This window comes from Sceloporus undulatus, chromosome 1, assembly GCF_019175285.1.
Source record: "Sceloporus undulatus isolate JIND9_A2432 ecotype Alabama chromosome 1, SceUnd_v1.1, whole genome shotgun sequence".
Lineage (NCBI taxonomy): Eukaryota > Metazoa > Chordata > Lepidosauria > Squamata > Phrynosomatidae > Sceloporus > Sceloporus undulatus.
In genome coordinates this window covers 118602013-118618399 of record NC_056522.1, presented here as the reverse complement: position 1 = coordinate 118618399, position 16387 = coordinate 118602013, and the positions used below count along the sequence as shown (strand labels likewise).

The window sequence follows — 16387 nt, the reverse complement described above, 5'->3', positions numbered from 1 at the left end:
GGCACAGACAGGGGAAGTGTGACCCTGTTAGTGCTCTTGGACATCTCAGCGGCTTTCGTTACCATTGACCATGGTATCCTTCTGGAGCGCCTGAGGGAGTTGGGTATAGGGGGCACTGCGCTCCAGTGGCTCCGATCCTACCTCTCGGGCAGGTTCCAGATGGTGAGGCTGGGGGACAGTTGCTCTTCTAGAAAAGAGCTGACATCTCGCGTCCCTAAAGGTGCCATTCTGTCCCCCATGCTATTTAACATTTACATGAAACCGCTGGTAGAGATCATCCAGAGACATGGGGTGCTGGGTTATCAGTAAGCTGATGACACCCAAATATGCTTCTCTATGTCCTCGACTGCTACAGTGACTAAGGATGACTTCTCCCCTCTGAACTTGAGTAAGTAATGGGCTGGATGAGGAAAAACAAGCTGAATCCAGAGAAAACGGAGGTACTTGCCATAGGTTCCTTAGGTCCGGGGAAGGAAATTTGTCTACCACTCCTTGATGGGGTCACACTTCCCTGAAGGATGAAGTTTGCAGTTTGGGAGTACTTCTGGATCCGTCTCTACGTTTGTCATCTAAAGTGGATGCGACGGCCAGACGTGCTTGGAACCAACTTTGGTTGATACGCCAACTGTGACCCTACCTCAACTGAAAGGACCTTGAAGCTGTAGTGCATGCTCTGGTAATCTCTCGTCTCTATTTCTGTAATGCGCTCGACATGGGGCTATCCTTGTATCAACTTCGGAAGCTTCAGCTAGTGCAAAATGCGGCAGCCAGGTTGGTCACTAGCTCTTCGAGACTTGACTATATAACACCTATCTTGAAAGATCTACACTGGCTCCCAATTAGCTTCCAGGCACAATACAAGGTGTTGGTTATTACCTTTAAAGCCCTACATGGCTTGGGTCCGGGTTACTTATGGGATCACCTCTTCCTATACAATCCGCCCCGCACTCTTAGAACAAGTGGGAAGAACTTGTTGGAGATACCATCATCCAAGCATGTCTCTACTTCCCTATAGGCATTCAGCATAGCTGCCCCTAGACTTTGGAATGGGCTCCCAGAGGAGACCCGCCTTGTTACATCCAGGGAAACCTTCAGGAAGGCGGTAAAGACAGAGCTCTTCTGCCGCGCTTATCCTCCTGACCTACTATGAAGACCACTAGTATGGAATGAGACCAGCTGCCCCCGTGATTGATTGTTGTTAATGTTTTTAGGCTCTAGTGTTTTTATGTTTTTATTTTAACTGTGGTTTTAATGCTGTAATTGTAATTTTAACCTTGTTGTGATCCCGCTTCGATCCGTTGGGAGAAGCAGGAAGATAGAAATAAAAATCATCATCATCATCATCATCATCATCATCATCATCTTCCACCTACTGAGTGACCTTGGCACTGCAGGCTCCAGACAGATTTAAATTAACTAAGGCCCAAAACATATGGGCCAAAAGTGCCGGCTGCAGGTAGTATTAATGATGCGTTGTTCAGATGAGCCCGAATGTGGCTGATGTTGCACCATCCCAGAAGAACCAAGCTAAGAAGGAGCAGATAGAATCTGCTCCTTCTGGTGGCCTGGATTATGACCTGGCATGTGCAATCATCATGTTCCCAGCGTGAAATACGCTGGAGCAGTATGAAGCCGCTCCATCTAGCCCATCTGTTTCGCCCCTAAATCAATATATTTTAAAAATATTTTAAAAAATATACGAATGCCCAAAAGCAAACCTTGATTTTGCTATTGTATATAAGAGACACCACTTTACTGTGTCATTATATTGAATAGGACTTGAGTATCCATGAATTTTGGTAACCATGGGGTGGGGAGGAGGTGGCTGGAACCAAACCCCAGTGGATACCAAGGGTCCACTGTGCTATTTTGCACCCCCAAATATCTCCAAGATAAACAAGTTCACACAAAATTTCAGGTGTTTCAAAGCCTTGAAGCTGTTCTCCCTGTCCTTTATTCATGTAGTTTAAATAGCTATGGAAACCCTCTGGGTGACCCTCTCTCAGCCTCATTAAAAACCTTTCTGAACAAATTTTGTCAGGAAAACCCATGATAGGTTAGGGTTAGGGTTGCCATAAATCAGAAATAACTTGAGGGTACACAGCAGCAGCAGCACCAACAACAATGACAGATGTTCTGGGTTTTAATTTGTTTCCAAGACCAATTCAAAATATATGTTTAATCTTTCACATTCTTCAAAGTTTAGAAGCCTCCTAGTTTGCCTGTCAGCATATGTGCCCTCCCATAAGCACTTTTATAGAGTGATCCAGTCATCTGAAATGAGCAAGCAGATGTCTGCCAGAATGAGAGTCACCTTAGTTGAGGGACACTATCTTTAGAATGTGAAGTTGAAGGCTTTCATGGCTGGCATCCATAATTTTTTGTGGGTTTTTGGGGCTAGGTGGCCATGTTCTAGAAGAGTTCATTCCATCTTCAGAGAATGCCACAGATGTTGGCAAAATGTCAGAAACATGGCCACATAGCCAGAAAAACCCACAAAAAGTATATTTAGAATGTTTGTCAATGTGCAAAGACTTTTTCTTGTCCATTTTTAAAAGATACACTTTTAATCCTGATGATAATGCTTCTGTTATTCTCTGGATTATAGTTCATTCATTTCATAAACTTCTCATGTATACATAAATGTTTATGATGTTGATTTCCTGATGGTTTCATTTAAATCTTCAGTGATGTAGGAAAGTTTCCAGGGTTTCCTTATCCTTATCTCTTAGAATCAGGATAGGAATTTATAAAGAAACAGCTGTAGAGAAATATAGCAAAACCACTCTAGGGTACACGGATGTTGTGTTTTAGAAAGAAGTAATAACCGCAGCAAGATGTTCTCTTTTCATCACTTTGTTGTAACTGGCAAATAACAAGAGTGCTGAAAAGTGTTGTGGTTTTCTTCCCATGGGTTTCTGTTAGAAACACTGATGAAACACTGGGGGTTAGATTATGATGCCTCTGAAGTCTGCATAGTTAGGCTTGTAATGTCTTCCCTGCCGGTGAGTTACAGGACAGGGAATTCACTCAGTTTCCAAGCCTTGGATCAGCACTCAGCACACAGGTGCTTTGTAACATGAATACTGATTATTAACTTAGAGAAGAACAAAGCACACCAAATAGCACAGTCTACAAATGCAGCATCAGATCTACTCCATTTGCCACCCTATAGGACCAAAGCAATCATGGATGTATCAGAAGAGCCACTGGATTGTTCCACAACAATCCTCTTCTACAACAATGAGTTACTACAAGGCTATTTCTTAAACAAATACATAGTTTAACATGTATTTATTTTATTGGTATGCTACTTCCCCCACAATATGGAACCCAAGACAATTTATATAGATTAAAATACATTGCAGTTTAAAAAAACAATTAAAAACAATAAAAATAAATAATATATTGTATCAAAATAGCTAACTTAAAACAGCTTAAATGTATTTTAAACATAACTATACGAGTAAAATTATAGCACTCTCTTACCCATTAAAAATGACTCACAAACAGCAACCAAAATAAACAAGTCTTTGCTTGACAGCAGAAGGAGAGCAGAAAGGGAACAAGCCCAACCTACTGTGAGAGAGGGAGTTTCACAGCTGGAAGCAGCCATTGAGAAGACCCTCTCATGCATCTTCACTATTTGTGCCTCTGACAGTAGTGGAGGCCAAGAAAAAAAAATACTCCCTCAAGAATATTAAAAGAGATACATTCTTTCACATAGTCTGGACCCAACCCATATAGGGCTTTATAGGTCATAACCAGCACATTGAATTATACCTGGTAATGGACCAGTAGCCAGTCTGTCTTTTCAACAGGTGAATTACATGTTATCTATAAGCAACTCGGATTGGCAGTTTGGACCTGTTGAAGTTTCCAAACAGTTTTTGGAGTCAGCCCCATGTTGAGCATGTTACACAACTCCATGTGGGATGCAACCCAGAATTACTGTACTGTAGACAGATGTGACATCTCCAGGAAACATGTGCAAAAAGTTCATCTTCTTAGCAGTGCAGCATTACAGTCCCAAAGTCTACATGGGCTGATATTATTTTCAAAAGGACCAGAGGCAAGGAGAAGCATGCAAGCCATAAACCCAGTGCAATACATTCTCATGCTAGAGCAAGGGGACATCCATTGTGATATAGCAGTTTAAGTGCTGGACTAGAACTCTGTGAGACCAGGTTTTGAATCCCCATTCAGCCATGGAAACCCACTGGGTCGCCTTGGGCAAACCTCAGCCTCGAAGGCAATAATAAGTCCCTTCTGAACAAAACTTGCTGAGAAACCTCTGTGACAGGTTCACCTTAGGGTGTCCAAAATCAGGAATGATTAAAAGGAGCAAAACAACAACAACAAAAACCAGGGGTAGGCAGCCTCCTCTTACATTCAAAAGATCTGGTTTGGGGCCACACACCAGCTGAAGCCACTGGCTGACAAGGGCATAGCCACACACTCCATTGTCTCATTTTCCTTTCTCAAAGGTGACCTGCTGGAGAAGGAAAGAGAGGTCTGAATACTCCACTTTTGTAGATGCTTCTGAAATGAATCTGAGGTCTTCATGAGATCAGGCTATGAGGTAACAAGTTGCTCACCCCTGCCCTAAACACTTGGTTAAGATGATGTCTTAATATGGCCACCATCTCACCCTTTGGGGCTGTTTATTAAGCAGTGGTCATCACACCAGAGCATTTCCAGTGGTGTCCACAGGGTGGCCATATCAAAATAATTATCATTACTTTAATACATTTTCTATATCTATAGTTTTTTGTGGGGTTTTCGGGCTGTGTGGCCATGTTCTAGAAGAGTTTATTCCTGACGTTTCACCAGGAATACATGGCCACATAGCCTGAAAACCCCACAAAAAACTATGGATGCCAGCCAAGAAAGCCTTCAACTTCACATTTTCTGTATCTGTTCTGCAGTATTTATAGCTTGCCTTCTACTAATGTTCAACAAAAATTAAAGGCCCCAATTAAAAATAATAGTTTTACACAAACATACACATCTCCAACAACATTTCAGGGTACCAGAAATCATACTATGCAGGCTTTAGAGTCATAGGTCAAGTGGAATCTTTGGGACAGCCCTGAAGCAATTCCTTCAACTTTCATATTTCACAGGGTTTGTCATTCTCCCCTTTGCCTGTCACTTTTAAAAAAGAAGTCAAAGAGAGACAAGAGTTGGATTAGAAAAAGTGCTATTTGCTGGTGATGCTTGATTTCTGGTGGTGGTATATTGTATTAAATGATGAAATATACATTTGATCAGTCATCTCAGGTAAATACTTCTTGCTGTCCTTTATACTGATCTGGACTGAATAACAATGACGTGTATGCAACATATATTTTTTAACCACTCAATTTGTTTTTCATTTGACAAGTACAATGAGTTGCTTATAATGCTGAGTAACTAGTTGCTAATGGCCCCCAGTATTTCAGGTGAGAGAAGTTACTTACTGGGCAGAAGCATTGGATTCTAAAGCAATCAAATACGGATTTTTAAATGCCTGAATGTCTTGGTTTGAATGACACTGAAAGGTATCCCCACAGTACTCAACATTAGGCAGTAGGTGGCAGTGTGAATCCACTAAGGTGAATAAATTAAAGAATTCAAAGTTGGGGGGTGGGTGGGAGAGAAGGAAAGAAATTATTTATTTTGCTCCATATTAGTCGTGTGACCTAATCAGTAAAAAAGTCATTATTCACACAACACTGGGCAATATGCATTGTAATTTTTAACAAATAATGGGAAACTGTTAACGGTTTCACAGGAAATACAGCCCTGTCTTGTGCAGCAGTGGTCATTTATCATTGCACTTTGTGAAATCACTCATTTGTTCTAATTTGAATGTAAATGACTCTAAGGTTTTACAAATAAGGTGACAGACTCACATAAATGTAATTGCAGGGTTCATCTCTCTCTTTTTATATATCACTCATTAAGTTATGAATTAAATACATCGTATTAAACCAGGGGCATGTCCAATGATGATATTGTAATGGCAAATTACTCTATGCTATTAGAGGTGTATTTTTTATTCATGGACATTAATTTGTCATTAAACGGCATTAGTTTAGCACTTTTATGTCGGAGACGTGACCTGAAAGAGGAGACTTGCTGCTCTAATGTGAGAGAATAGAAATATGACTCCCAGATGCATGTAGCCCCTTTAGCTCTGGGAAAGAAATGGAGGAATATTTTATTTCAGTTTCTTCAATCCTTCTCACCCACATGCAAAAAATTTTTAAATTGGATTTTATCCCTGTTAATAGACATCTCTGAAGAACAAGTAGCCTTCCTGTTTTAAATCTTGTTTCTCAACCAAAAGCTTCAAAGAGAGGTTAAGCTGGGAAAAGAATAAGTTCATCTTCAGATGAGCGTTAGATGCTTGCCGGGTTTTGACTGATTATCCATTTCTCAGCAGCCGAAAATAGAAGCAATACTCTGTTTTCCTTTTTTGTAAAGTGGGTAACTTATTAGGTGGGACTTAATGTTCTATGTTGTGCACATATGTTCACGCACTGGCATAGGAGTACACAATAAAACCTACTGAATTCTCTCTCTCTCTCTCTCTTTCCCCTCCATATTCTATACTTGTAATGAATTAATGTAGGCTTCATATTTGATAGATGTATTTTTGTTGGAATAGCTAAGTAAGTGCCCAGGAACAGGGAAGGCATAGCTCAATGCAGGTGATTAGAGCTGAGGAAATAATTGTTAAGACCTGTCTACAAGGCTTTGAAGTGCTACCTTATCATTATAGTCAAGATGATTACAGAATATTTAGGTGATTCTTGCCCTAGTGAAGTAAACATAATTGGTGTATGGCAACAGAGCATGCAAAGTACATTGCTTGTGGGAAGTAAATCAAAATATGAAGATATAACATTTCTTAGTCTCTTAACCATGGTTAAAAGGTCAAGAGTATTCTGAGAGTTTTTAGGCTTCCTACTCCTGTGTCCATCACCTCAGTTAACCAAGATTGGTGTTATATTTACATTGAGGTTAATAAACTAGAATATGAAACCAGAGTTAGAAATTAGTTACTGCTAAATGAACTAATGAAAATTAATGCTAAACTTGGTACCAGAGGGAGAAATAACATGGAAACAATTGGGATGTGTTCCTATTATTGTTGTGTTCCTTCAAGTCATTTGTAACTTAGAGTGACCCTAAGGCAAACCTATCACGTGATTTCTTGGCAAGATTTGTTCAGAGGGACATTGTCTTTCTCCAAGGCTGAGAGAGTGTAACTTGCCCAGTGAGTGGACGAGTGAGGACTCAAGCCATGGTCTCCAAAGTCCTAGTCCAATATCAAAACCACTACACCACACTTGTTTGCTAATGCTAACTATGGTTAGCATTAAAGTTGAAATGTTTCAGTGTTTGGCACTGAAAAAGGAAGGAGGGTAAATTTTGACTTAGGAGAAACATGAAAGAGGGAGTATGGAATTCAAGGACCTCTTGAAAGTTAATGCTAATATATACCACTGCTATTAAGGCACAATCTTTTCAGAAATTCTCTTCTTAAATACTAGTTGAAATGAATGGGAGATGTCCAAGAATGTGTTAACTTCTTGTGCAAATCCTGTTCATTCCAATGGGCTTTGGACAGACATTTTCATGGTGGAATACGTCCTGGATTCAAATCTGAAGTTTAAGTATCTGCAGAGTTGACACAGCTGTGATGTGGCAAAGATTATGAAATATGAGAAGTTCTGAATTTTAAAGGATGAGTCCTTTTAATGCATTTGCTTGAGATAAAAAAAACATAGTTATATTGCATTTGATTGTGAATTTTGTATCATTTCTCCTTTACTCAAAAATAACAATAATTTGGCATGTACAAAACACAGTAATACTATAGTTTAATCTCTCTTACATATATGTATTTAGACTAAGGAAGAAGTGACATCTATAGTTGTTTTCTGTAAATTACTCTTGTGTAGGAAATGGGCTAGCATGGCTTGGAAAATACATAATATCTTGATTTATAACTATTCTGTAATCCAGAAATAAAGCAGGTGGAGTAACAACTGGGTATGAAGCCTTGGTTATTAATGGCTTGGCTCAGCGATGGAATTTCTAAAGCTGTATACACTTTTTCTGTCTTAATTATGCATTCATTAGAAGCTTTTATACCCAACAGAATAAAGTAAATATTTTTTGATCTCTGTAGTGTGCTCCCAGATTGTAGATTTGCACAGCAGGGTCTTGATAATCTGAATAAATTGTATTTCCCCAAGGAGTTTATCTTTCAAATAAGGTCATAAAGAAATGCATTCTCTCCCCTTAGTTCTCCTTGTGTTTTTCTTTTTCTTTTTATAGCACAGCGCACAGGAACAGAGGTATATTGTACTCTACTGTGTACTTGGTTGTGATTAACTCTCATTTATCAGACTGTTACTTACATACATCCTTTTCTGTGGCACATGCAGTGCTTTTTTAAATATATAAAGGAAAAAGAAAACCAGTGGCTATGAAATACTAAAATAGAATGTTGGTAGGTGTATACACAGTTTTACCATCTGTATTGCTATCTGCAAACTATATGTTAAGAGGTATAAGGGTAATAAATATTTGCAGCTATGTGCCATATACATGCACAAGATCTTCATATGCCACTTATGGGGTCAGGAGAGGCACTCTGAAAAATATTCTGGCAGTTAATTTATTTAGTTTCGCTGAATCTGCTGAAATTGTTTTAGTGCAGATTCATTGTTAAATCTCTTTGGACTTCTTTCACATGCATGCTTACTCAAAAGTAAATCCCACTGAGTTCAATATAGTAATAGATAGATAAGTAAGCAGCCTTAGCAATGAGAAACTATATATTTTCAATAAGCTTTTCAACATAATAGGATGGAATTAATGCTACAAAGTGGAGTGGAAAAGAATCAGTGTAAATTCACAGGGTATGGACTATTTTCCTAAAGCAAAACAACAATGCATGGTAGTTTTGCAGTAATGTCATTCCTATTTTTTGTCAACTATAACAACCATTGCACCATGTGTAAACCAGTATTTTGAACTGTAAAGAAATGAGCAAATAGGACATGATCCATCCAGAGCTAAAGATGGATTTTAAGTAGTACAGATTTAAACTCATTCTGAATTTTCCCATTTGGAATAAGAGGGGTTAAGCATGCATTGTGCAAATCAGTGGAGCTACTCTAAAATTGTAATTCTCCTTTTTGGCTATGTGCTTTGTTTTTCTAGTATGACATTTATAATACAGTAGTGGTATAATTTATTGCAGAGGGCAAAAAGCCTAATTGCCAATTGTTTTCAGTGGGCCTGAAATTATTATGTCTGAACTTATTGGACGATGTGGGCATCTGATAAGATGGTGCAAGATCTGACCCAAATTGGGGAAAACTGCCGCCTCCTGACCTTGAAGCAGCATCGCATATTTCCTATAACATGAAAATGCCAGTGCAACATACATTTATGAGTTTGCGGTGGCTGACCATTCATTCTGGTTAGAGGAGCAGAAAAGAACAGAATGCTGAGCCGCATAGCCATATTGTACAGGATATATTTGGGGATTTCTTCCTATAGTGTACCATTAAAATACTACCACCACCAAATCACATACATATTGACTATGGATCTGCTTATGAGTTATCAAAAGAAAAGTGTCTGCGCTTCTACGGCTGCATCTCACACCACTTCAGTAATCATAAGGATAGAGTAAATGATATAGAGGGAAGAGGGTAAAACATGGGCAAGAAAAATAGCTACAGTAGTCACCAAAATCACTTGAATGCTTTCTGCTTGGTATCTCAATGCCGTGCTCTCAGCTATGCTTGTGTGGCTTCCATACTGCTGTAGTACATTAATGAATCAACCCTATTGAGCCTCTCATTATAGTGGGTGCTGATAATCCCAACTAAATTTTGACTGAATATAGATAATGTTCTCCTACCTCTGGAATGTTCCCTGATGCATGTTGGGTAATCTCAGTATTTCTCTAAATCTTAACTTACAAAACCTTAGTGGAATTATCTTGACAGCATACATATAAATATAAATAAATAAACCTAAATTCAGTTAGTAGCCTCAATTAGAGAAAACCCACTGACTCAGTTGTAAATAATAGAATCATGGAATCTCTGAGTTGGAAGCGCCCACAAGGGCCATCCAATCTAACCCACTGTCATGTAGGAATGCAAGTATACTTCAGTTAATGAAGTAGATGTGTTCCTGAATATCACTTTTTAGCCAGAAAACCTGGTACCAGAAACAGAAATAATATGGAAAGAAAAGGGATAGATTCCTACATCATGAAAATAAAAGCACTTCAACACGTTTCAGTAACATTTTTATTCAAAACAAAAAGTAGGGACATTTGAAATAAAACAACCAAGTCAAGTAAACCTTGCATAAATAAACAAAAATATTTTGAACCAGACACCACTTGAAAGCTTCTCCCAAAACACATTTAGAAATTATTATTTGCTTTCTGCACAACTCTTGTTATGATTTCAATTTTGGTGAGCAAGCATATAGATATTTTAACTTGCTGGGAGGAACTGGTGTGGCTCACTTTCCCTATTTTTGTCATTTTGCTGTTCATGCATGCTCAGTAAGGGATTCCAGAGAAACCTATTATTACTTTCCTTGTTGTAGGCAGGCACACACAGTATGCCTGTATACAGCTAAAACACTCCTGAAAGACATCCATTCAACTGCTGGTCAAATCCCAAGATGGAGAGTGTTGAACAACTCTTCCTAATGTTTAGGTGCAATTTCTTAATGTAATTTGGTTTGTGTTCTAGTTTCTAGTAAGTGAACATGTAAAATCCGGTCTAATGATTCAAGGCTGCATCAATAGACGTATAGTGTATAGAACAAGGGATGCAATAGTGCCACTCTATTCTGCCCTGGTCAGGTCTCACCTGGAATACTGTATTATTATGGGCACCACAATTCAAAAAGGGTGTTAACAAGCTGAAGCATGTGCAGAGGAAGGTGACCAAAACAGTGAAGGTTCTGGAAACCATGCTTTATGAGGGCAGGCTTAGGGAGCTGGGTATGTTTAGCCTGGAAAAGAGAAGGTTAAGAGGATACATGAAAGCCCTGTTTAAATATTTGAAGGGATGTCATATTGAGGATGGAGCAAGCTTGTTTTCTGCTGCTACGGAAAATAGTACCCAGAGCAATGGATGCAAACTACAGGAAAAGAGATTCCACCTCAACATTAGGAGGAATTTCCTGACAGTTCAACAGTGGAACACACTGTTGAGGTTTTTTAAAGCAGCAGACACTTCGCAGTCTGCTTTTGAAATTCCTCTGAATTTTTAGAAGTGTTTTGTACATGAGGGCCATGTTGTTCAAGAATTTCTTGTATGGTTCTTTGGATTTAGCCATTGAGTCATGTTGTAGGGTTACAGAACTCAGGAAAACTCACAGTTGTTGCTGCCTTCAAAAAATAAAACAAGCTCTTGCTCTGCTTCTAATACAGCAAAGTACAAGTGATGGGTGATGTTACCATCTTTGACTCATGACACAAAAGAGGACATTTTGGTGTAGATCTTAAATTTGGTGACTTTTATTTGGTAGGGGAAAGCATAACACTGAATTTGGGTATTTGACTTGGAGAAGGCTCCCTCATTCATTAAGCGGAATTGGGGTGGAATGATAGCTTCCTGTAGAGTTAGAATACAGAGACAAAAACGGGGGTAAAAAAGAGAATGTATTTTATATCTAGTGAAAAGCAAGTTTTGTAAGAGCATAATGGTGTAATAATTTTACTTGTATATTCAATAGTCCAGATACAAATTCTTGCATGTTTGTGTATTCTTGCATGTTAGTGATTTAACGGGTGGTAATGGAAATTCATAGAGATTTGTCTGTGTTTAAGACATTGTATATGAAAAATGGTTACAAGTGATGGACAACTCCCCCTACTCTAGAACTTGATGCTATTCTATGAATATTGCATTCTTATTAAAAATGTGTTTTTTGTTTTATTTTACCAGGAGTTAAATAGCTTTAATTATCTGGACCTTTATAAGCTTGCTGACCTCTTTAACCTCACTATGCTGGAGAAAGCAGTTGTTGATTTTTTGGTGAAACACCTCTCTGAGCTACTGAATAGTCATCCTGAAGAAGTCCTGGCACTCCCCTACTGCCTCATGAGAGAAGTCTTGAAGAGTGACCGGCTTACATCACTGAGTGAAGAACAAATCTGGCAGGTAAAGAACAAAAATAACTGGTAGTGAAAAGGTGGGAAAAAATATACTGTGGTTCCTTAAACATTTCAGAGAACAAAATTATTAAGAGCAAACCATGGATGTCAGGAAACAATGAGAGAAAAATTTTGAGAGACAGGCCTTCATTGCAATGTGTTCAGAGAATTCCTCAGAGGCATAAAAAAGTTCTGTTTCATCTCTTCAGCATAAATGTAGATATAGCTCCAAGTAGAGAGCAGAGTGCCAAACAGAGATACAAGAGACATTGACCTAACAGGGCTCCTGGACATGCTTGCCAAGATAGGATTGTAATGCTTTATAGGGACCTCACTTTGCAGTGGCATATATTGGCTGAGACCCTACATTGGGTGTGCACTGCCTGGAGAATTAGGCTGTGGCCATGCTATGCTGCCAGTTACAGTGGGTGGCAGTGTTGTCCAACAGACTGCATATGTGACAGAGTGATGGCATGCACCTGTATTACTTGCAGGTAAATGTGAAACTCATAATGCAAGTCAATGTGAATCTTAGGCTCTTGGTTGCTAGGAGATTACTGTGCAGCCCACTGTGAATGCCGTCTGAACAAATCTTGGCAGATCTAAGACCAATCTAAGTCTGAAATGACATAAAGGCACATAACAACAAGAACAAATCAGCAATAGCAAATCAATACTGCTGTATATACTCAAGTATAAGTCGAGAAAATTATGCTCCAAAATTGACCCTAAAATCCTGAGTCGACTTATATATGGGTCAGTACACTAATAGTGGTTAGAAAGGTCCTGAAATGAGCACCCCTGTGATGCCCCAGTCACCACTCTTCATGCCTTCAGGCAGGTGTTTGTGTGTGTGAGTTTCCCAATCCGATTTGAAAGCCTTCTCTTCCCATCAAAGTAACATCCATTTTAACTCTACTTCTTTCCCTCCCCAGTCCAATTTGAAAGCCTTCTGTTCCCATCAAAGAAACACTCTTTTTAGCTCCACTTCCTTTCCCTGCCCAATCCGATGTTAAAACCTCTCCTCCAGCAGCAGGGAAGTGGTGTTAGGTGAGGCCCGGAGAAAGAGAAGGAGGAACAGAAGTGGTGTTTTCCCCTTTACAGCCTTCGTTCTAACCCCCTAAATTTTACCCTCGACTTATCCACAGGTCATATCAAACTCCATTATTTTTACCCTGAAACCTTTCCTTGACTTATACATGAGGCTGATTTGTAGACAACTAATACCTCTTGGAAATTTGTGAAATGGTAGAGTATAAATATATGCCACTGCTGCTTCTCTGGTGATGGTGCTGCTGCTAATGATGATGGAGGCCCTGTTTCATATATCTGGTGGAACCACATATTCCAAATACTTCATGACTATATTGGTTACCCCATAGCTTATGAACTGTCAGTTTTTTTAATTGTGATAAAATAAAACTGGTCAAATGTGCATTTTGTAAATGGGCTACTGTGACATAAGTAATTTTAGATTGTACGCCTTTGGTGGAAAGCCCTTGCTAAAAGGTATGGTAGAGTAAAGAATCCAGGAGGGGGTTGGTCTTCATTGCCTTTGCCTGAATGTACAGCTGCTTTGAAGAGTCCAAATAGAGAGTCCCTAACATTCCAGGAATGAACACAAAATGTACACTTTTAGAAGAGAAACCATTTGGCCTTGTTCAAGCCCAAGTCCAAGTCAGGCAAATTCAGGGCCCTCTGTATTGAAGGACACAAAATAGAAATGTGTTTTATGTTTCCAGGGAGTAAATACCCCATGAAGAAAGTACAAGTATCTACTCTTTTGCTACTCTATCACTGTAGGTAGTCCTGTGCTCAGCAGTGGTTAATGTGCTGCATCTTGAGTGGCAGCCAAGTCTTCACTGGCCATCTTAGGTGTTATCATAATTGCCTCTCTAACGGGCACTAATGCTGCTGTGACGAATATTTAAGCTATTTTACAGCTGTGGGCAAGATATATATTTCCTGATCCTCTGGAATGAATTAAGACACCCATAAATATTTCCAATTGTAAGCTTTGAGTGAGCAATAAGAAACTGTTTTTGCTTTATCTTAGTAAATAAGTAATTCCCTCATAGTCAACCCAATACAGAAAAATCAAATCAGGCCTGCTCTGTTGCCTCAAGTGTAGTTAAGTTCATCATTTTTGCTAAGGTTATACTGGTAATGCAATATGCCATGGAAGAATCTAATATTCAGCCCAGGGTGAAGATTGGGTATGCCAGAGGATTAGTGTCAGGGTGCTTTATAGAAGTGAAACTTGATATACAGGCTGGAGACCGAGCTACAGAATCTCATTAAACTGCTGAATTGTTCATTACTGAGCACTCTCCCTTTAATAAAGTGCTCATTGACTTTGACAAATCCCCATCCTGAGTCTTAAAGGACAACAACAGAGCAAGAGGTACCAAAGAAGGAAGAAGAAATTGGCCCCCTTTTTATTATTATTATTTTTAGAGGATTGGGATAAAATAATAGCAAAGCTGATGAGGAATTCTGCTCTTTGGTTACTGTAGCATGCTAATCGGTGTGACACTGGCAAATGCCAACCCCAGCCATGTTGTGTATGCACATGCGTGAGCAGGAATAACTCTGATTTAATATTTCCCTTAGGGCATCATCCACTTGTTGAGCTTCCAGTAAGCATCGGCCACAAATTTAATGGTGTGTCTCCTCCTTTTCTTTTCCCAAGGGCAGGACCCCAGGAGTAGATGGCAATATTGCCTAGGCATAAATAATTCCTTCACTATATCACTGAAATGATGACTCACCCAATGTATATTCAGGTTTAGGCAGGTCTTTTTGGATACTATTGAGGCCTGGCTATGGACAAAAGTTATTGTAACATTCCTGACCTGTGGACAAAAAATAAAATAAAATAAATAAAATCCTTTGCCAGATGGTTCTGTATTTCAACATTTGCAATGTAAAATATGCTGTAGTAACAATATTAAAATAGCAGAGGTAATGATAATACACTCTTGGAAAGAGTCTGAATAATGTCTGTTTAAAGTAAAACTCTGGGTTGCATTTGAAAACAGGATAATTTTTTTATTATTAATATGAATGATATTAGAATATGGAAGTTTTTAACTATGCTGTGATATATTTGCTTGTGATGAAGTGGGTCTCTTCTTATTACTGTTCCAGCCCAGGGCAACTATATAAATCAGGAGTAGACTAAGGTGAGCAGGGTCATAATTCCCATCCCAAATAGCAAACAGAACAAAACAAAAAACCCTCTGGTGATTTTTAGGTTATGGCATTGTATATTGAAATTCTTTCCCCCCTTTTTAGATAGACATTAAATACTCTCCTGTCCCATTCTATAATCTCCCACCCACCCACTGTACTAATAGGCAAAATGTCTCATGGTTTTGGCATTGCTGTGCATTTTAGTAGTTGTATTCTTGTGGTTTTTTAACAAAAAAATTTTTTAACATATAAACAGGATGGTAGCTGATGTTTAGAATGTGTCCTTAATCACCCCAAATAAGTAAAACTAAAGTAGCACCATGGAACAAATATGTTAGTGTGTGTTTATGGGTGTGTATGTATGCATGCATGTATGTTTAGGGGCTAGTGTGGTGTAGTGGTTTGAGCACTGGACTATGAATCTGGAGATCAGAGTTCAAATCCTGGCTTGACCATGTAAACCCACTGAGTGACCTCGGGCAAGTCACACTCTCTTATCCTCAGAGAAAACCAATGGCAACCCCCCCCCCCCCCGAAGAAACTTGCCCAGAAAACCCCATTATAGGTTCACCTTAGGGTTACTATAAGTTGGAAACACAACTACTTTGACAACAACAATAAGTGTGTGTGGGGATGCAAATCCTGAGTAATGTGTTTGAGCAGGACTTGGAGTCCTAGTAGGAATGCTCTCCAAAATTATTCCCTGACATGTGAGAATGTGGTCACTAATCTCTGCTGCTACATGAAAAATTCTGTGGATTTTATTTTCTTCTAGTTATAGTCATATAGTATTCCTTTAGACACTGAAGTTGCACATTGTAATAGTAATGTTTGGAAAAGAGCTTTATTATCTCTCTATAGCAGAATATCCACATAGAAATCCTTAAACCACAAATTGAAGCATTATCTTACTGAATAGTTTATGAAAGTAAGAAAAAACTGAATTAAGGAGTAAGGGCCAGTGCTTATCATGCACATCCCATCTGGATGCAG

At 39.0% G+C, this 16387-nt stretch overlaps 1 protein-coding gene across 6 annotated transcripts in view; it reads left to right on the top strand.

Annotated features, from left to right (window-relative positions):
• The window catches only part of KLHL32 (kelch like family member 32), a 95286-nt gene that overhangs the window by 47452 nt on the left and 31447 nt on the right, over nucleotides 1–16387 (top strand). For 4 of the 6 annotated variants that reach the window (XM_042470368.1, XM_042470358.1, XM_042470349.1 and 1 more), the window contains one exon: nucleotides 11991–12206. In XM_042470368.1, the coding sequence (XP_042326302.1) occupies nucleotides 11991–12206 (216 nt within the window). Of the gene's footprint in view, nucleotides 1–4487; nucleotides 4583–11990; nucleotides 12207–16387 lie in introns of those variants that run through there. The other 2 variants (XM_042470375.1, XM_042470389.1) reach the window with 2 other exon arrangements.